This window comes from Scleropages formosus, chromosome 16 (genome assembly GCF_900964775.1).
Source record: "Scleropages formosus chromosome 16, fSclFor1.1, whole genome shotgun sequence".
Lineage (NCBI taxonomy): Eukaryota > Metazoa > Chordata > Actinopteri > Osteoglossiformes > Osteoglossidae > Scleropages > Scleropages formosus.
The window spans coordinates 24,510,143-24,532,256 of record NC_041821.1 but is presented as its reverse complement, the minus strand read 5'-3'; the positions used below and the strand labels follow the sequence as shown (position 1 = coordinate 24,532,256).

General features: G+C 44.5%; 1 protein-coding gene across 1 annotated transcript in view; it reads left to right on the top strand.

The window, feature by feature from the left end:
- Positions 1-22,114, top strand: part of LOC108933734 (catenin delta-2-like) — a 340,497-nt gene that overhangs the window by 123,410 nt on the left and 194,973 nt on the right. The window contains exons 4-5 of the mRNA XM_029259061.1: positions 10,382-10,416; positions 12,212-12,328. Coding sequence (XP_029114894.1) covers positions 10,382-10,416; positions 12,212-12,328 — 152 coding nt within the window. The remainder of the gene's footprint in view (positions 1-10,381; positions 10,417-12,211; positions 12,329-22,114) is intronic.

Genomic DNA, 22,114 nt, shown 5'->3' with positions numbered 1-22,114 from the left:
AGGAACTCTTAAACCCGAAACATATGCTTCCCTTACAGGAGTCAGGGCCAGAGGCTTCCGGGGTATCAGAGTCTATTTCCCTGGTGGAAGTCACTAAGGTATTTGGAAAGCTCCACAGTGACAAAGCACCCGGGGTGGATGAGATTCGCCCGGCGCTGCTTAAGGTCCTGGATGTTGTAGGGCTGTCGTGGCTGACACCCCTCTGCAATGTTGCATGGACCTCGATGCCTTTTGATTGGCAAACTGGGGTGGTGGTCCCTATTTTGCCAGGGTGCTGGAAAGGAGCCTCTGGCCGATAGCTGAACCTCGGATTGAAGAAGAACAATGCGGATTCCGTCCTAGCCGTGGAACAGTGGACCAGCTTTTTACCCTCTCATAGGTAACTGAGGAGGCATGGGAGTTTGCTAATCCAGTCTACATGTGTTTTGTGGACTTCGAGAAGGCCTATGACCATGTGCCCTGAGAAATTTTGTGGGAGGTGCTTAGGGAGTACGGGGTGCCGGGGCCACTACTGCGGGTTATTCGGTCTCTGTACACATGGAGCGAGAGCTGTATCCGCATACTCGGCATTAACTCAAGCCCGTTCAATGTGGGTGTTACACACCGCCAAGGTTGTGCCTTGTCTCCACTCCTGTTTGTGGTTTTCAAGGTTTTCAAGGCTATCAAGGTGCAGTCGATGTCAGGGTGCATTTTATGTGGGAGTCGGAAGGTGATGTCTCTGCTTTTTGTGGATGATGTTGTCCTTTTGGCACCGTCATATGGTTGCCTCCAACATGGACTGGAACGATTTGTAGCAGAGTGTGAAGCGGTTGGGATGAGGATCAGCACCTCCAAATCTGACTCCATGGTTCTCTCACTGAAAAGGATGGCATGCCCCCTCCAGGTAAGGGGAGACAACTTGCCCCAGGTGGAGGAGTTTAAGTAGCTTGGGGTCTCGTTCACGAGTTTAGTGGAGAAGGGATCGTAGGATCGGCCACAGACTGGGAGCAGCGGCAGCAGTAATGCGGTCACTGTACCGGAGTGTAGTGGTGAAGGGGGAATTGAGTCATAAGGCAAAGCTCAGCTACGTCCCTACCCTCACCTATGGTCATGAACTCTGGGTAATGACCAAAAGAATAAGATCGTGGATAAAAGCGGCTGAAGTGAGTTTTCTCTGTAGGGTGCTTGGACTCACTCTCCGTGACAGGGGGGGAAATTCAGACACCCAGGAGCAACTCACGGTAGAGAGTACTCCTCCACATTGAGAGGGGCCAGTTGAGGTGGTTCGGGCATCTGATAAGGATGCTTACTGGTTGCCTCCCTTTGGAGGTATACCAGGCACGGCCAACTGGGACGAGGCCCTGAGGTTAGCCCAGGACCTGCTGGAGGGATTACATCTCACAGTTGGCCTGGGAACGGCTGGGGATCCCCCAGGCTGAGCTGGAGGAAGTCGCTGGGGACAGGGGTGGCTGGGCCTCTCTGCTTTCCCTGTTGCCACCATGACCCTAGAAGGACAAGCGGGCAAAAAAATGGATGGATAAGTTTCACCATATTGGGTAGCACTTTATAGCATTCATGATGTCTACTGGCCTGCGATGGACTGACATCCCATCTTGGGTATACCCTGTAAGCCTGGCACCTCAGGTTTCCAGGATTGGCTCTGAACCAACCATTTTCATTAGGCAAATGGTCAAAAAGAATGTGTGATGACTTCAACAAAAACTAATGGTGTGGTGCTGTTGTTACTGCTAAGTCCTTGAGCAGAAGTTACCCCAACGACCTTATCCAGTCTGCCTTAGCGTTATGAACAAGTCCTTGTACCCTGAGAACCTATTTCCAGCAGAAGTTACCCCAACGACCTTATCCAGTCTGCCTTAGCATTATGAACAAGTCCTTGTACCCTGAGAACCTATTTCCAGCAGACTCTTTTATAGCTGAAGGAGCCTTGATCAGAAAGTGTTATATCAATATGTTACTTTTTTTTAATCAGCATCTGTCAAGCTTTTATTTTTGGATACAAAATGTATACTTTTATGTTTGAAAACTGATGGTTCCTCGGGGACAGCTGACATGTATGCCACCAAAAGAGGAATGAAAAAGCACAAAAATAATGCTGGCTTTGTTGCTGCATAGGGTATATTGCGCAAGGACATAAATATAGAAGACATTGCAGCTATCATGTGATAGTAAGTGTCCTTAATAATTATTGTTTATACCATTTAACTCTGCAAATAGTTTACAATTTAAATGTTAAATGTTTAAAAGTTTAAATGTAAGAGATGCAACAAAACTTATCAGGCACATAAGTGGTATATTTACACATAGGTGCTATTGCCATGTTTACTCCTCAAGAAGACAAATCCTTTAATTTTAATAATATACAGATTTGCATACTGTACAGCATCTACCTTTCATTTAAAAGACAAAAATGCATCAAACTTGTTTGTCACCAGTCGTAGCTGTATAAAAATTTGTTGAATGTTTTTATTTTTCTGCTCCATTCACCAATTTATATTCATAAAAATCTTATCAGAAACAAATCCTTGGAGACATAGAAGGTAAAAGGTAGGGGGAGTGCTTGGACACAACTTACTTCATAGCAGATATTGCCATTTAACAATTCAAAATATTTTAAATGAACAGACCATCTTATTAATGACAGGCCTTCCGTGATAACATTTATTTATTGCGTTTATTTGAAGCTCTCATCTACAGCTATCAGCTGGAGATCCACATCATCACATCACATCAGTGGAGAAAATGGTGCAGCGTCAGGATTAATATCTCTAACAGCCAGGCATGGTGGGATTGGAGCCCTTCTTATGAGGAATATTTTAAAGGGGAGAAAGAGTTTTAGGGTGTATTTTGTGCTCTTAACAGTGGGAATATAAACCCATAACGAAATAAAACTCTGTAGAGGAATGGTTCTGTGCTGACCTTGATGATCCCAGCACTTCGTCACACTTTGTCAGTCTGTTTAAACCATTTGGTCCCACTTCATTCTGAGAAGATATAAGACCATCTGGTGAACATCATTATTTTATGCTTCCTGTTTTTTTTTTCATAATTTATGCAGTAAGCAAGAATAATTTTGTGAAAGGCAGACAAGAGCGGCTTAGAGCTTTAATTGGATCAGCTTGTACTGTGCCTAGAAAATATGGGTTTTGAACAGAGAAAGACTAGCCATGTTTTTCATTTACAGATTTTTTTTTTTTTAATTATTCAGCCTTAAACCATCAGAATGAGCTTTAAGGGAACTTCACATATGGTCCATACCTCTACAGTGTGATTGGTGTATGTTACAACTCAAAATATTGCCTGAAGACAAAAAAAGTTCTTCCAAAAACTGCATGACATGAAATGTAGTCTTACATTTTTTTTCTACCCAGACCAAGATTTGTGTAACACATTGTGTGAAAGAGATCATGAATTATTACTACAGTGAGTGGCAACAGTGGCTGGATAGCTGGAGTTTCAAACAAAAACTAGATTGAAATTTTAAAAAAATGTAAGGAAAATGGGCATATTACCAGTTGAACTGCAAAAATCAAATATTAGGGAGTAAAACAGAAACATAAATCAAGCTTTTCAGCAATGACCTGAACATTCTGCCGGTGGCTGTCAGAGTTTTTGTCCTTCTCTCTTGAAGTCATCCCTCATTTAGAGGCCAGCTGTGTCATATACCACTGTAATGAACAAGAGACAGCTTGTCTTTAGCTCCTGCAAGCAAAAAAATTGGCAGGATGGAACTGAGTTCCACAGTAGGTCTGTCTCCTGAAAGTTTACACTAGTAGGAGTACAGACACAAACAACCTCTTGGACAGTGGGGACCCCTTGTTGTCACACTGACGTCCTACTCGTCCTACTGTATTGCCCATGATGATGGGTGTTGTGGTGACAGAGTGGGTAGCTATTATGTACCGTGTCTGATAAACAGCTAATACGACAATGAAAAAGGGGTTTTTTTGTGTCACAGTATAATGTGGAGAGGGTGGCATGATGGTGCAGCAGGTAGCGCTCAGTCTGTGTTGTTGGGTATTTTCTCTGTGTGGACATGGTTTTCCTGCTGGTGCTCTTGTTTCCTTCTATAGTCCAAGGACATGCAATTAAATAAAAAAATTGGTAAATTGCCAAGCCACTGTGACCCTGACCAGGGCAAGCAGTTAGGGAAAATGAATAAGAATGTCATAGAGTAGTTATACACTGTGAGTTAAGATGTTACACGTAAATATGGGGGGGGGGTTCCACTCAGCGGCCACTTTATTAGGTACAGCTGTTCAACTGCTTGTGAACGCAAATATCTAATCAGCCAATCACATGGCGGCATCTCAATGCATTTAGGCATGTAGACATGGTCAAGACAATCTGCTGAAGTTCAAATAGCATCAGAATGGGGAAGAAAGGTGATTTAAGTGACTTTGAACATGGCATGGTTGTTGGTGCCAGATGGGCTGGTCTGAGTATTTCAGAAACTGGTGATCTACTGGGATTTTCACGTACAACCATCTGCTGGGTTTACAGAGAATGGTCAGAAAAAGGAAAAATATAAATAGAAAGGCAACAGTAACTCAAATAACCACTTGTTACAACCGAGGTAAGCAGAAGAGCATCTCTGAATGCACAACACGTCGAACCTTGAAGCAGATGGGCTACAACAGCAGAAGACCACACTGGGTGCCACTCCTGTCAGCTAAGAACAGAAAACTGAGGCTACAATTCGCACAGGCTCACCACAATTGGACAACAGAAGATTATAAAAACGTTGCCTGGTCTAATGAGTCTCGATTTCTGCTGCGACATTCAGATGGTAGGGTCAGAATTTGGCATAAACAACATGAAAGCATGGATCCATCCTGCCTTCCACCAACGGTTCAGGCAGGTGGTGGTGGTGTAATGGTGGGGGTAATATTTTCTTGGCACACTTTGTGCCCCTTAGTACCAACTGAGCATTGTGTAAATGCCACAGCCTACCTGAGTATTGTTGCTGACCATGTCCATCACTTTATGACCACAGTGTACCCATCTTCTGATGGCTACTTCCAGTAGGATAACACTCCAAGCTCAAATCATCTCAAACTGGTTTCTTGAACATGACAATGAGTATACTATACTCAAATGGCCTCCACAGTCACCAGATCTCAATCCAATAGAGCACCTTTGGGATGTGGTGAAACGGGAGATTCACATCATGGATGTGCAGCCGACAAATCCGCAGCAACTGCGTGATGCTATCATGTCAATATGGATCAAAATCTCTGAGGAATGTTTCCAGCACCTTGTTGAATCTATGCCACGAAGAATTAAGGCAGTTCTGAAGGCAAACGGGGGTCCAACCCGGTACTAGCAAGGTGTACCTAATAAAGTGGCTGGTGAGTGTATACTGTTGGAACCAGTACAAGAACAAGAATTTGTTCAGTTGCAATAACTGTGTCCATTATTGTTCATTATTTATCTTTGCTGATAGTGTACGTACAAAAGGCAGCAGTAGTGTTGGTACCCCACAGTGCATGTCTGTGTGTGTATGTCACGTTCTTCTGCTATATAAATGTATGAATGACCTTAGGCAGTTTACTGTATCTAACACTGCAATCACCTTGGATAAAGGTATCAGCTAAATACGAGTTAGCAATCATTGTCCATCACTTTATAGAAAAGCACCTGCTAAATTTATAAATGTTTCTGTCCACTAGAATGTGCATTTTTAAACTGCTCATCAGCCCCAGTGTGCTCAGTGCCTATTTACCACAACGCTCCTCTGATTGACAGGGTATGTTACTCTAGCACACCAAGAAGGCAACTTTGTGGGACGAGACAGTGCTGTTGTTTTCTCTTCTTTCTTTATACACCTGTGTGGTGGTGAATTTTAATCAGCCTGAAGATGGGAAAGAGCAAGTCCAGTAGGATGGGAGTTTTTTTGGGGCCATCACTGTTAGGAAAGGGAATAAAAAGATGCCGACAATGACATAACTACACTGTAGGATGCATCCTGTGGCCTGAGGGTATGTGTCACATGCATTGAGAGTGATGGGGCACATACTGCCATAGTGTGATCCCATATAGCTTGGCCCCTTGTAGTAGTCCTTGCTAGTTTTACTGCAGGGTTCTTCTCAAAGAGGTAAAAGCCGAGTGCAGCTGGATGCAGTCCAGAGGAACATGGGAGATGTGCAGACATCCGACCGGGCTGAGCGGGCTCTTCGCCTTTCCTGTCTGGGTTTCAAAAGGCAGAGGAAGCAGGAGTGCGGTGCATAATGAGCACATTGTTTTGGGTGCAGAGGATGGTACAAAGGGAAAGGATTTAAGGAGGCAGTTGCCATGGTGTCGGACAAACATGCTCAGTGACATCCTTCAGTGCTCAGCGGGGTCCCTTGTCATGCCTGGGAGCTAGCGAACCTCTATGCATCTTGTCTCAAGCTTACAGACTTCACACCCCGGTAAGGGGAGCTCAAGTAGTACTGGTACTAACCTCGCTGAACAGCACCCTATTTTCCATCTCCCAGCTCTTATTTTATGTAGAATTAAAACCAGAAACAGATGCACAAATATTTTCCTCATTTTCTTTATAGAAATTCTTTTGCAGTTTAGGAAGAGAAAAAAATATTATTTTGTTTGTGCTTTTTAGCATAGGTTATCAATTTCTAGTTTAGACTAATTTTTTTTTTTAATAATGGCAGGGTGTCTGTCCCATGTCTTTCAGATGTTGAAATCATCTCTGTAACTCAGGAACATTTAACTCAGCTGCTGGCAGGCTGTAGGTGTGTTTGCTGAATTTTATTGAAGGGTTCTTCAATTAGTACATTCATAGATATTTTAGATTTTAAATTTCAGGAACACATTAGTTTTGTAGATGAGGAAACTTGTTAAAGTATAATAATTTAGGGTAAACACGGGTTTCTAGAGAAAACTCACAGAGTCAAAGGAAATGGAATAACTTGGTTCTGTTTTATGATTTATGGGTGGGAGTCCAGAAATACATAAAAAAAAAGCTGCATACATTACTTAAGCAGCCATTTTGCTTTAAGCACACAATTTGCATCTGTATGATTTAATCAAACACTGGAAATTTCAAGTCTCCACATGACCTTACATGGCATACAACACAGAGCTGAAATTCTACAGGTTGACTGTCTGGCATCTCCATCGCCAAGGCCCCAGAAATATTATTTTGGCACTGTGAAAGACATTTCATTTCTTTTTCTGGAACCAAGCAGCCGCAGGAGATCCACACAAAACACTCAGAGAGACTTTTCATGACAACAAGGGCCATTGGGAGAGCTATGGACAGCTGGATGTCTCCCTGATCAGTTTGTGTTGCGTTCTTTTATTTGCAAGCTCATACATAGGTCATCATAAGGTGTGGCAATGCTTTCGAAACTTCCCTTGCGTCCGATGCAAAAAGGTGATTACACACACATTTTCTGAACCGCTTGTCCCATGTGGGGTCGCGGAGAACCAGAGCCTACCCGGCAACACAGGGCGTAAGGCCGGAGGGGGAGGGGACACACCCAGGACGGGACGCCAGTCCATCGCAAGGCACCCCAAGCGGGACTCGAACCCCAGACCCACTGGAGAGCAGGACCCGGTCCAACCCACTGCACCACCGCGCCCCCAAAAAGGTGATTACTCCGAATAAAAGTGTGTCTGATAGCAGACAGAAACTTTCTTTGCCTTTCGTTTCCCTATAAATATTTTTCTACTGCGTTATAACAGACAGCAAACACTTTCTGCGCATCTTAACTTTTACATCACACTAGAACATATTACTATCGGGGGTGCAATGGTGCAGCAGGCTTGGCCGGGTCCCTCTCTCTGGTGGGTCTGCGGTTCAAGTCTTGCTTGGGGTGCCTTGCAATGGACTGGCATCCCGTCCTGGGTTTGTTCCCTCCCCCTCCAGCCTTGCGCCCTGTGTTGCTGGGTTAGGTTCCGGTTTGCCGCAACCCCATGCGGGACAAGTGGTTTCAGACAGTTTGTGTGTAGAACATATTAATCACTTGAAAATACTAACTACTTGAACATATTTTCACAGCACACTTGAACAAACAATTTTTCACACCACACCATAGCAGCAAAGCATACAAACCAGTTTTTCATAGCTAGCTACCTACATACTTTAATTAGATATTTATTGATTCAGTCAAATTCGTGATATGTGTTGATAACCTGCATGTACACCAGAGACACAGAATAACACTGAGAAACATTAATCTGCACAAGGCCAGTGGTATCAATGGTTTTCTGATGATAGCAACAAAAGATGCCTGGGTTTCCTGCATACAGGAATATGTACCAAAGTTTCATTCACTGCAACATCTTTCCAGTTTCTCCAAAGCAACCTACAATGTCAAGCTTCTTGCCATAATTTACCCATTTATGTAGCTGGGTAATTTTTAGTGGTGTAGTTCAGTTTATGTACCTTGATCAAGGACCTCTGAGTGCAAGGCAGCCTGCTGGTTCTGATTAGCTACCTTTTTTTAGCCAAGTTGTGATCACAAGCACAGTGATATCACATGTGTTTTATTGGTGTTTCCTTTCCAAGGGCTTTAACAGTAGGAGCCTAACAAATGTGCTAACTGCTAAGTTAGAATAAAGGTGTAAAGGAATGCGTCATTTTCACTGATATTTGTGTTATTCAGATATCCTTTTTATCTTCTAACAGGAGATAATGGCCTGCACTTTTCAGAAATGTTGTAACATTCTGGAAATTCATACAAAGCAGTGCAAACCAACCCATCACTCATAGGAAAACACATAGACACACATTCTGTCTATAACCACTTGTCCCCTCATGGGAAGAGACTAATTTATTTGATTAATCAGTGTCATCACCCTATTTACTTGAACTGAATATATTAAACGCTAACTCCCAAATCTCACTAGAGATTGATATTGAGTTCCATTATTCCCATGGTTTACGTGTCCACTGTACTGTGTACTGCTCTGGAGTTCACACTCACCGCGTGCACGCACACACTGACTGAAACCGCTTGTCCCAAGTGGGGTTATGGCGAGCCGGAGCCTAACCTAGTAACACAGGGCACAAGGCTGGAGGGGACACACCCAGGACAGGACACCAGTCCGTCACAAGACACCCCAAGCAGGACTCAAACCCCAGACCCACCAAAGAGCGGGCACAGGCCAAACCTGCTGCCCACCATGCCCCTCACACCCATCACTGCTTGAAATTGCTCTGTGTTGTTTCTGCATGCAAAACCAAGAGATAATCCCCCATGCAAAAAAACTGCATTGTATTTTCCAGTGTCCACTCCAGTGTACTTGCAGTAGAGCTTTCTTTCTTGGTAAGAAATTAGAATGCATTCCAATAACATGACATTGCTCATACATACTATAAGCCAGCTATTGTATCTAATTGGAGAAGAATCTTAACTGCGTTGGTCGTATGGGCACGTGGGAATCCACTTGTGCATCAGTGTGTAGAGTGCGGACAAGAGCGCTATTATTTGTGGCTCTCTCTCTTGCAGTTGCCTTCATTTATAATCCAAGCAAAGCGCACTATTAAAGCGTATCTCCATGTCTCCTCTTTAACCTTGTACATGTCTAGCTGTGAGGGCAAAACTATGATGAACGTGCTTCTAGAAGGTCGTCTCTTGCTCGTTTGCCACTGCCCTCTACTCTGTCCTTGAAAAGAGCTATAAGTTGTAAATATGTGCTGTTTCCCTTCTCACCACTGCTCGCGCAGGATTTAACGCCAGTGGTAGACAGAGGGCCAATTATCCATGGGGGTCAGCAAGTGGCAGAGGTGAACGAGCGATCAGTTTTCCCCGATGCAGCCCTGCCCACTCTGCAGCACACTCCGCAACCACCATGTGGTGCTAATTGCCTTCCGTATACAAACTAGGTATTTACTCAGACATTGATCACCAAGAGCAAATTTCCAATATCCACCAGACCCCCCCCAATTAATCTGTGGTAATTATTTCTTTCCTTTGTGCCTCAAATGCAACATATTTCATATTGATACTTTTGAGTGCATGTAAAACAGCACCAGTGTGACAACACTTTCTAATTCACCCAATACATCCAGTGAGAACAATACCTTTCTAAGTTGAAACTGGGGTAGCATTAAAATCTTTCCAGCTAACCCAAATACTTTTCTGGTCTCTTAGCAAATATATTTATGATTCAAGTGCTTGAAATTAAAATACACATTTTAGCAATACTGAAATAATAATCCTGAAAATTTGTGCCCAAAAACTGCAGTTTTTTGTATATAATCTAAAATTAACTATATGCATATTACCGAATGCATCACACCCTTTAATCATGCATAATTATTCTATAATTACTATAATGGGGTGGTTAGTGATGAGAGGGGTCGTCAGTGTTCCCAGGAAGGTATATAATGCCATTTCTAATAATACTACTTTTTCTCTTTTCTACCTTACAGTTCAGCAGATGACCAGTTTCGCTGGAATAATAAAGGTATACCCGTGCTTGCTTAAATCTGTTTATGAATGCATGTCCAGGTGTGTTATATTTACAGTGATTTCATATGATCTAGTTCCTTCATATTTTCATTTACATTTATTTAGCAGATGCTTTTCTCCAAAGTGATATAAATATCATAGAAAATGCAATGTGTACATTAAATTAGCAGAAAGAGACACTTAGATGCAGATACATGATTCTTAAGTGCAGTTAGTTTCTTTCCACCATGTACAACAATGTTCATCACATGAATAGCTGCGTAAATCTCAAAATACCGATGATTCATGATAACCTTCCTACTAATGTTTAAATTTTCTTCATTAGCCAGTCTGCACAGACATATTATATGTGCCATGGAACAGTTCAACAAGAGTGGCTCACACTGTCATTTTGATGTAATGTCACACGTGCTTTGATGCTTTAAACCACTTGCAAGTGGTTTCTGTGCTCCTAGATTTTTGGAGGAAAAAAAAAAGAGGCATAAATTACACAGTTACAGTTTTGATTTCTGATCTTACCCTTTCCACATAGACCAACGATATTTGACTGTCCTCATTTTCTGCTTACACATACAGTACATCTTAATCCTAAATCTCCATATTAAAATAAGAAATCACTGATATGGGAAAGGCTGGGGGCACGGTGGCGTGGTGGGCTTGGCCAAGTCCTGCTCTCTGGTGGGTCTATGGTTGGAGTCCTGTTTGGGGTGTCTTGCAGTGGATTGGTGTCCTGCCCTGGGTGTGTCCCCTCCCCCTCCAGCCTTGTGCCCTCTGTTGCTGGGTTAGGCTGTGGTTTGCCGCAACCCCGTTCGGGACAAGTGCTTTCAGCCACTGTGTGTGTGTGTGAGTGTGTGAGAGATATATGGGAAAGCATGTTTTTAAGGTGTGTCAGGTGTCCGATCAGAGCATGTCTTCGGCCACTCCATCTGTCAGTTAGCAACTTCAAATATTATTTAACGTTATGAAGCCAAACAAATAAGACTTTTTGCAAAAGTTGAAAATTAGTTTTAATTCATATTTTGCTATTCTAAGAGTGGCAGGATACTGTGTGTCTGGAGAGGAGAGAATGGTTCTATCCCAACAGCCACCCCCTTCAGTTGGGGCTTGCAATATGGCTGTGTGAAGACAGATTGACCATGCAATGTCAGAAGATGGCATGAGGAGACCCTCCCTCCTCAAATGTCAGACTGAAAACAGAGAGCTAGAGTGCTGGCTCATCCGATGGTACTTTACAGGAGAAATATGCCTTCCGTAGACTGATTATCTGTAAGAGAAATACTGGGGCAAACTTCAGCTGGTGGAGCAGATGTTCTATAACCATCTAGGGGGAAATGCCTGAGAAACATATCCTGACCTTGTCAAGACCTTAGGTGTTTCTTACATTTAGATTTATTTATTTAGCAGATGGTTTTCTCCAAAGTGACTTCCAATTAACTCTGTGTAGTGTTATCAGCCCACACATCTTTTTCACCAAGGTGACTTACACTGTAGATACACTACTTACAATGGGTCACTCATCCATGCATCAGTTGAACACACTCTCTCTGTCACTCACACTATGGGTGAACCTGAACAGCATGTCTTGGGTTTCTGTGAGTCATTTTCTCCCCTGGTGCTGCCTGTGTGTTCATACTTCATCGGGGTTAATATCTCATCCTGAAGCCTCTTGTGTAAAGACCTTGTCTCTTGGTACCTTGGCAGCACGGAGAGGGTGGGGAGGTGTTGGCAGGGGCCTCGGCTTAAGATTCTTTCCTAATCCTGGACCCTTCTGATTCCCACTGTGTTGGCAGATGGACAGAAGGACATCGAGGATGAATTGACCACTGGCCTTGAGCTGGTGGACTCCTGCATCCGCTCTCTTCAGGAGTCAGGAATCCTGGACCCACAGGAATATTCTACAAGTGACAGTAAGGAGCATTCATTTATAATGACAGTAACAGACCATTGTGGGAGAAAAGTATCTGAACACATTGTGTCCACAATGTTATTGCATCATTAGAGCATGAGTATGATAAACATGTGTTTAATAATTTTGTGATTAGAAATTATTGAATAATGGATAAACCTTTAGGCAGCAACTTGGGTGATGTAAATGGTTAATAATTCTGTGTTTAGAATTGCAGAATAATGGCTAAACCTTTGTGTAACTACTCGTATGATGTATACTTTATGGTGGAATATTACAAATTAATTGTACTTTTGAAACATATCTGCATCCAAATCTCTTCTGTTGATGTAATTCACTCGTATTTTCGTCAGATGTATGTCGCTTTGGAAAAAAAGCGTCTGGTACATGTATAAATATAAATGTAAATTAGGGTAATAGCCACAAAAACTGAGTTTACCTCACAACTAACTCAGTCCAAGTACTTGTCCAGGCCATGGTGACATCCCGTCTGGAGTAGGAAAGGTAAAGCTCGGAGGTTCTCAGTTCTGGCTCCATTGTAGTGGAATACCCTCCCCCTCTCAATCAGAAAAGCTGAAACTTTGTCTACATTCAAGAAGGGTCTGAGAACTGTATTTTCATGTAGCTATAAATGTTCTGTAATTATATGATCATGCCCTGATAAGCCTTTACACAGCCACTACTCCTGTATTGTATGTAAATGTTTCTGTACCTTTAGAAAGGAAAAAAAAAAAAAAAGAAAAAAAAAATCTAGGAAGGTGATCAGGATTCGTCTATCCAGAGTTTTGTGCACCTGCTCGTACGATGAACACGGGTGCATAAAGTGGAAGGTAACACACTAGGTCCACCTAAGAATCACATGTCTGCAATTATGCTTCTTTCTGCTTATGTAATGCACAAATTGTATTTTCTCTGAGATGTACTTCGCTTTTCTAGAAAAGCATCTGCTAAATAAATAAATCTAAATGTAGCTATAAAAAAAACTTGGTATAATTTCTGCCATTGTATCTGAGAGAAGCTAAATAGTTAAATGGCATGGTAATAATGAATCAGATTGAAATATTTTTTCAATGGGTTCTCTTTTTAACATATTCCCTTTAAGCAAGAGGCATAATCTGAGATTCTTTACCATAATTTGTTTAGCATAGCCTTTTATCAAAACAGATTTAAAGATCATAGTTCCTTAGTTTATCAGTTTCAACGGGTGGACACAGACCTTTGTTTAAAAAAGTTTGAGTAACCAAAGCTTAATTAAATCCTACAGTTTATACTCTACAATAATCTTATAATGAATCTTAGTCTTAGATCCCCCCGTGCTGTTGGGCACATCAGGCGACAAGGTCTCTCCACCGCTGCCGGTCCTCTGCCAGCGCTTCAGCTTCGTTCCAGGATACGCCAGCGAACTTAAGATCGTTGATGAAGGTTCGCCGCCAGGTGGTGCAGGGACAGCCCTGGCCACACCTGGCCCCCAGGGGGCACCAGTGTATTGCCACCTGGGGAATGTGATGTTGTTGCATTCGTAGAATATGCCCGGCTAGCCTGAATGAATATAGACTAATTAATACACTATAATGCTTCATAATAATATAAATATTTGGCTCAGTTGAAGCAAAATGTTTTTTTAAAAAATCCAAAGTATTAAAAACAATGCAATAAAGTCTAACATTCACAATACACAGGAAAAGATGTTATACCCTATGCGCAATTTTCAACGGCTGCACACAAGGACCCAGTCCGCCCACCACCCTAAAACCACAAAGAACACCAAGTATGGCCACCATACATCTTCATGCCCTGAAACCAACTGAACTAACACACCCACCAAACCGAAACTAATCCCACCAACAACATCCAAACCACTAAACTAGATTTAACACACAAACAAATAACCAAACCAAGCCTAACTGACTACAAAACACCAAGCCACACCCACCACCAAAACACCTAAAGCAAGCCTAACCCAACAAGCCAGCCATCCAGCCAACCCATTAACAATACCCAGCCACCAACAGAAACCAACCAAGCCTACTCCCACCAACACAAAAACTAACCAACAAACCATACAGACCAGGTCTAACACATCAACTCAGAACCATCCACCCATATCACCAGCAAAACCAAGCCAACAAACCAAACCTAACCACCAACTATCAAACCACATCCACCAGAAATACCAAACCAACAAACCAAGTCTAACCCAAGCCAACTCAAACAAAGCCAAATCAGACCAAGCCTAACTCACCAACCACACCAGCAAGCCACACCAGCTGGGCACCAACTTGAGTATTCCATTGAGGTTATCAAGTGGGCACCTCCCTTCATCAGTGTTTCATTGAATTAGGCCTACAACACCTCTGGAAGGCTCAACAGTGCAATCCGGCCTCCCAGACACACCCCTCTCCACACACATCTTCGATACCCTTCACCCTCAACAAGTACTGCAACCTTAATCATTTAACCACAGCGCTATACCTACCTTCTAACCTTGCCACCAAATCTACTGCAGCTGAGCCACTCCACAAATTTAAACTATCCTACTTAAGGCCACACTTCCTTAATTATCACCAGCTGCCTCCCATTACTCACCACCTGCCACTAATTTTCCACAATCACACACCTCCCTCCAGCCTGCAACCCCAACTACCCTGCTCTCTTTTCAACCACAACCATTGACTTGCCTTCTCAGCTACCTCAGACAGCTCCTTTGCTGCAGCCTTTAACATCAAACTCTCCCAACAATGCTGTAGTTGATTTGGCCACAAACCCTCTAACACCAAACTCTACTGGCCTCACATGAGCCTGCCAACCACAGTCCCTTGCCTCTGCCACCAGCTCAGCATACTTTAACAGTTTCCGCTCTAATGCCTCCCCAATAGCATCCTCGAACGGCAATGTTAACTCTACAAAGTACACCGTACGCTCACCCTCCGAATATAACACCATGTCCGGCCACAGTGAAGTAACAGCAATGACCTGCGGAACCTGGAGCTGCTTGCCCACGTCAGCCAACAGCTTCCAGTCCCGTGCGTTACCCCACCTAACAGGGCACGTCTGCCCTTGTGTAGTGCTACTCTTTCCTGCCCGCACAAAGCCAATTGCTCCAGCTAACCTGCCAACAGGCAGAGAATTAACAACCCGCCACTTACTCTCAATCACACCTGCTAAACATCTAAGAACCTGATTACGACGCCACGTATAGCGCCCCTGCCCCAAACTTACCTTACACCCTGACAAAATGTGCCTCAACGTTGCCACACCACCATACAACTTACAAGAACCATCGCCACCTGCCCATTAAAAATATAGTTCATTAAAAATGTAAAAAAGAAAAAAAAATCCCCACTTTCAGTATTCAGATACATGTAGACTGAGTGGTTTCTTTGACATGTCATAATCTAAACATAATTACATATAATTTTCATTTGCAGTCATCCACATGCCCCCATTTTACACTTCTGTTCATTTCAAACTAAAAACCTATAATTTGTCCTATATAATAAAATAGCTCCACTCCCAAGTGTCCACAAAGGCAAAAGAGTGGCAACTGCTAGACCTCACAAAGGACCCAGCAGCTCTGTGGAGGGTTCCTAGCACACTAAAGTAAAAATGTGGTTTCAGGAAGCTAGAAAACATTAAAAACTAAAATTAATTATGACAGAGTAAAAACCATACTGAAGCTGCTGAAAAGATGAGTATGATTTAGTATGGAATGGTAAAAAATGAAGCACAATGTTCTGAAAGCCTCACATTCAAAGCAGCAATTTCCTTCCGTAATACTAAAGCACAGCATGGTAAAATGCTAACAGCTATTTATATAACATCTAAATTTCAGGTTAAAAGTCAAAACTATCAAAAAATGTATGAATACATATTTTGATTGATTGGTTTGTCCACAACTGATAAGTATTTTTCATAATGCGGGGATGAGGTGCCTATCCAGGAAGAGTAGGGAATGAGGGAGGGGACACCCCAGATGGGGCAATAACCCATCACAGGGCAATCACACACTCATTCACACACACACACACACACACACACACACACACACACACACACACACACACAGTGGGCAATTTAGAGCCAGACTGGACCAAATCACACATCTTTGGACTGTGGGAGGAAACCTGAGCACCCAGAAAAAATGCACACAAACATTAGGAAAACGTGCAAGCTCCACACAAACTGAGCCTCATCATGATACCTAAAATTATCCATCTATCCATCCATCTTCCATCCCACTTGTCCTAATACGGTCGCGGTGACAGCAGGGAGAGCAGAGAGGCCCAGCCACCCCTGTCCCCAGCGACTTCCTCCAGCTCAGCCTGGGGGATCCCCAGCCGTTCCCAGGCCAACTGTGAGATGTAATCCCTCCAGCAGGTCCTGGGCCAACCTCAGGGCCTCGTCCCAGTTGGCCGTGCCTGGTATACCTCCAAAGGGAGGCAACCAGTAAGCATCCTTATCAGATGCCCGAACCACCTCAACTGGCCCCTCTCAATGTGGAGGAGTACTCTCTACCGTGAGTTGCTCCTGGGTGTCTGAATTTCCCCCCCTGTCACGGAGAGTGAGTCCAAGCACCCTACAGAGAAAACTCACTTCAGCCGCTTTTATCCACGATCTTATTCTTTTGGTCATTACCCAGAGTTCATGACCATAGGTGAGGGTAGGGACGTAGCTGAGCTTTGCCTTATGACTCAACTCCCCCTTCACCACTACACTCCGGTACAGTGACCGCATTACTGCTGCCGCTGCTCCCAGTCTGTGGCCGATCCTACGATCCCTTCTCCACTAAACTCGTGAACGAGACCCCAAGCTACTTAAACTCCTCCACCTGGGGCAAGTTGTCTCCCCTTACCTGGAGGGGGCATGCCATCCTTTTCAGTGAGAGAACCATGGAGTCAGATTTGGAGGTGCTGATCCTCATCCCAACCGCTTCACACTCTGCTACAAATCGTTCCAGTCCATGTTGGAGGCAACCATATGACGGTGCCAAAAGGACAACATCATCCACAAAAAGCAGAGACATCACCTTCCGACTCCCACATAAAATGCACCCTGACATCGACTGCACCTTGATAGCCTTGAAAACCTTGAAAACCACAAACAGGAGTGGAGACAAGGCACAACCTTGGCGGTGTGTAACACCCACATTGAACGGGCTTGAGTTAATGCCGAGTATGCGGATACAGCTCTCGCTCCATGTGTACAGAGACCGAATAACCCGCAGTAGTGGCCCCGGCACCCCGTACTCCCTAAGCACCTCCCACAAAATTTCTCAGGGCACATGGTCATAGGCCTTCTCGAAGTCCACAAAACACATGTAGACTGGATTAGCAAACTCCCATGCCTCCTCAGTTACCTATGAGAGGGTAAAAAGCTGGTCCACTGTTCCACGGCTAGGACGGAATCCGCATTGTTCTTCTTCAATCCGAGGTTCAGCTATCGGCCAGAGGCTCCTTTCCAGCACCCTGGCAAAATAGGGACCACCACCCCAGTTTGCCAATCAAAAGGCATCGAGGTCCATGCAACATTGCAGAGGGGTGTCAGCCACGACAGCCCTACAACATCCAGGGCCTTAAGCAGCGCCGGGCGAATCTCATCCACCCCGGGTGCTTTGTCACTGTGGAGCTTTCCAAATACCTTAGTGACTTCCACCAGGGAAATAGACTCTGATACCCCGGAAGCCTCTGGCCCTGACTCCTGTAAGGGAAGCATATGTTTCGGGTTTAAGAGTTCCTCAATGTCCTCCTTAGAGGACAGAGTTTCTCCACTCTTGCTGAGCACAGCTTGGGCGAAGCTCCTTCAACCCCCTCCTGTGCCACTTGATGGTTCTCCAGAGCCTCTTTGAGCTTCAGGCCCTGACTCCTGTAAAGTAGACATATCACTTGGGCTTAAGAGTTCTTCACAGTGCTCCATCCATCTCCCGACAATGACCTCATCAGAGGTCAGAGTTTCTCCACTCCTGCTGAACACTGCCTGAGCGAAATTCCTCTGACCCTTTCTGAGCTGCCGGATGGTTCTCCAGAGCCTCTTTGAAGCCGATCAATAGTTGTTTTCCATGGCCTCTCCAAACTCTTCCCATGCCCTGGATTTTGTTTTTGCAACTGCAGCCGCTGCTGCCTTTTTCATCTGCCGGTACTTGTCTGCTGGGTCTGGAGTCCCTAGAGCCAACCAGGCCCTAAAGGCCTCCTTCTTCAGCTTGACAGGTTCCCTCACCACTGGTGTCCACCAGCGGGTTCTCAGGTTGCCGCCCTGGCTGGCACCAACAAGCTTTTGGCCACAGCTGTGCCTGGCTGCCTCCACAGTGAAGGTTTTGAACAGGGTCCATTCAGACTCCATGTCCCCTACCTCCTCCAGGACATGGGAAAAGCTCTACCGGAGGTGCGAGTTAAAATCATTCTGGACAGGGTCTTCCGACAGTGATTCCCAGCACACCTTCACTGAACACTTGGGTCTACCGGGTCTGTCCATCAGTTTTCCCAGCCATCTGATCCAACTGACCACCAGGTGGTGATCGGTTGACAGCTCAGCACCTCTCTTCACCCGAATGTCCAGAACATGTGGCCTCAAATCAGATGAAACGACTACAAAGTTGATTATTGACCTTTGGCCCAAGGAACTCTGGTACCAAGTACACTTATGAGCATCCTTGTGTTCGAATATGGTGTTTGTTATGGACAAACCATGGCTAGCACAGAAGTCCAATAACATTTCACCATTTGGGTTCAGATCGGGTAAGCCGTTCTTCCCAATCACCCCCCGCCAGATTTCCCAGTCATTGCCAACATGAGCGTTGAAGTCCCCCAGCAGGACTATGGAGTCTGTAGGTGGGGCCCTGTCCAGAACCCCACCCACCCTTTCCAAGAAGGCGAAATACTCTGAACTGCTGTTTGGTGCATAAGCACACACAACAGTCAAAGTTTTCCTCTCTGCAACCCTAAGTCACATTGAGGCGACTCTCTCGTCCACTGGGACAAAATTCAACTGTATGGCAGCCAGCCAGGGGCTTGTGAGTATCCCCACACCCGCCCGGTGCCTCTCACCCCTTGCAACTCCTGAGTAGGAGAGGGACCACCCCCTATCGAAGAGTTTGGTTCCAGAGCCAACACTGTGAGTAGAGGTGAGCCCAACTATATCTAATTGGTATCTCTCAACCTCCTGCACCAGTTCCGGCTCCTTCCCCCCCAGTGCGGTAACATTCCACGTACCAAGAGCCAGTTTTCGTTGCGAGGGGCTGCGACGCCATGCGCCACCCCACCCTCTCCTGCCACCTGGTACACATTGCACCCGACCCCCATGTTGGACCTTGCAGGTGGTGGGCCCACATGCCCCCCCATGCTGCCTTTTCAGCGTGAGCCCAGACCGGGTTACGTGGGCTGCCCAGCCACCAGGCGCTCGCCGAGGAACACTACCCCCAGGCCTGACTCCAGGGATAGGTCCCGGTCACCCTATTCCGGGCAGGGTAAACATTCATTTGTTCCTTTTTCCATAGGGTTTTTTAGATCATGTTAGTCTGGATCTTCACTCCAGATCTGTTCGCCTTGGGAGACCCTACCAGGAGCCTACTGCTCCCGACGACATAGCTCTGGAGATCCCTAGATCACGCAATCCCTTCCGCCCGCTATGCCAAGGCCCCAGTCCAGGAAGGAACTTAAAATTATAATATATAAAATTATAATATATAAATTTTGTAATTTTTGTCTTTTCTGCATGGGAGGTGTGGTGGCGCAGTGGGTTGGACCGGGTCCTGCTTTCCAGTCGGTCTGGGATTCGAGTCCCGCTTGGGGTGCCTTGCGACGGACTGGTGTCCCGTCCTAGGTGTGTCCCCTCCCCCTCCGGCCTTACGCCCTGTGTTGCCGGGTAGGCTCTGGTTCCCCGTGACCCTGTATAGGACAAGTGGTTCTGAATGTGTGTGTGTGTGTCTTTTCTGCAGAGCAAACACAACTAAGTGCCCAGCCAGTAGATATTAGTAAGGATAGTATAGGAGTGTGAGACACTCTTAAACTCACTTCCGCAGTGTTTACAGCTCATGTCTTGAACTATTGAAAGCTGATGATAAATAACAAGATTCTTTAATGCAAAAACACACACACACACACACACACACACACACACACACACACACTTTCAGAACCACTTGTCCCATACAGGGTCACGGGGAACTGGAGCCTAACCCGGCAACACAGGGCGTAAGGCCAGAGGGGGAGGGGACACACCCAGAACAGGACGCCAGTCCGTCGCAAGGCACCCCAAGTGGGACTCGAACCCCAGACCCACCGGAGAGCAGGACCATGGTCCAACCCACTGCGCCACCACGCCCCCCACTAATGTGAACAATGAAACGATATAAATTTTAATCTTACTAAAAGTCAATTCAAATGTTACAGAGCGCTCTTCTCACACAGTGACACAGAATGCTAAACAAAGGCACAAGACAAATACATAGTTGGCTATACATTAAATCACAACAATAAATTTGCAGTTATCAAAGCTGTCAGTAAGTCCACTGGCCATGCAAGAAAAGAACAAAACACTCCCAGCCGAAAGGAAAGCGAGAAAAAGCCTCAGGGGGTCCAATTGTCTGTGGCTTCCCACCCCTCCTGGGCATTCTAGGTTAAAAGAAGACTTTTAAATCGATTTACAACTATTTATAACATTGTAGTTATGTGCTAGTAGCTTGATGTCCCATGTACCATTCCACTCTAATACTGCATGCCACCAATCGCTGCATTGGCTTCCAGTTTTGCTGTGTTTTTTTTTTCTTTCTGTATAAAACTCTGTAATCTCATTCAGTCATCAGTTACTAACAATTTCTTTGTTGTTTCCCTATGATAAAACTTGTGGAGGTCGACCACCCATGATACCAGCACTCCATACTGACTGAAGCTGGTGCCTGCCTGCCATGATGAGTGAAAACATGTTGGAGGTGCAAATGCAGGAAGTACAGGATTCCAGACTTTGACTCAGTGTGTTTTACTGATGTATGGATGAGTGACCCATTGTAAGTAGTGTATCTAGCAGTGTAAGTCACCTTGGTGAATAAGGTGTGTGGGATGATAACACTACATAGAGTTAATTAGAAGTCGCTTTGGAGAAAGGTGTTTGCTAAATAAATAAATATAAATGTAAACATACATAATGCTTATGAATAATATCACCTACTGGTAACATTCTGAGTGAGAATAATAATGGACCCAACACAGAGCCCTGAGGCACACCATATTCAATCATAGACAAGATCAAAGTGATGCAGTCATCAGATTTTAGTATAAACAGTTTACGGTTAGATGTTGTTTGTTTGTCCATTGTTGTCGATGAGGACCATCTAGTTAAACTGGGGCGTTGTGCGTGCGCAGATGGCTGATTAGACGGATTTGCACATGAAATGTTCTCTGACACTGTGAACATATGACTGTGCCCTTTTGTTGGGAATGAATGCCTCAAGATTTCCGTTCCTGTCATTTTTGCACGGATAAAGTTGTTTTATTGGGTTCATACAACATTGCGCCTTTACATATGGAGGTGCGGTTAGATAAATACAAATGGAACTACTTCAGAACAGTGCCCCTTAGTCCAACATGGGATTCGTTTGCTGAGTAAGATACTACAGTCAACAGTATCAAACATAGCACTCAAGACCAGTAACATAATCACTGAGGTTTGACTAGAATCAGAGAAGATGAGAACGTTATCAATCAATCAATCAATATTGCTATTACCATATTCACAAAACTTCACCCATAGATACTGTATATAAACTGCATGTATATAAAGTACAGTGAGTTTGTCT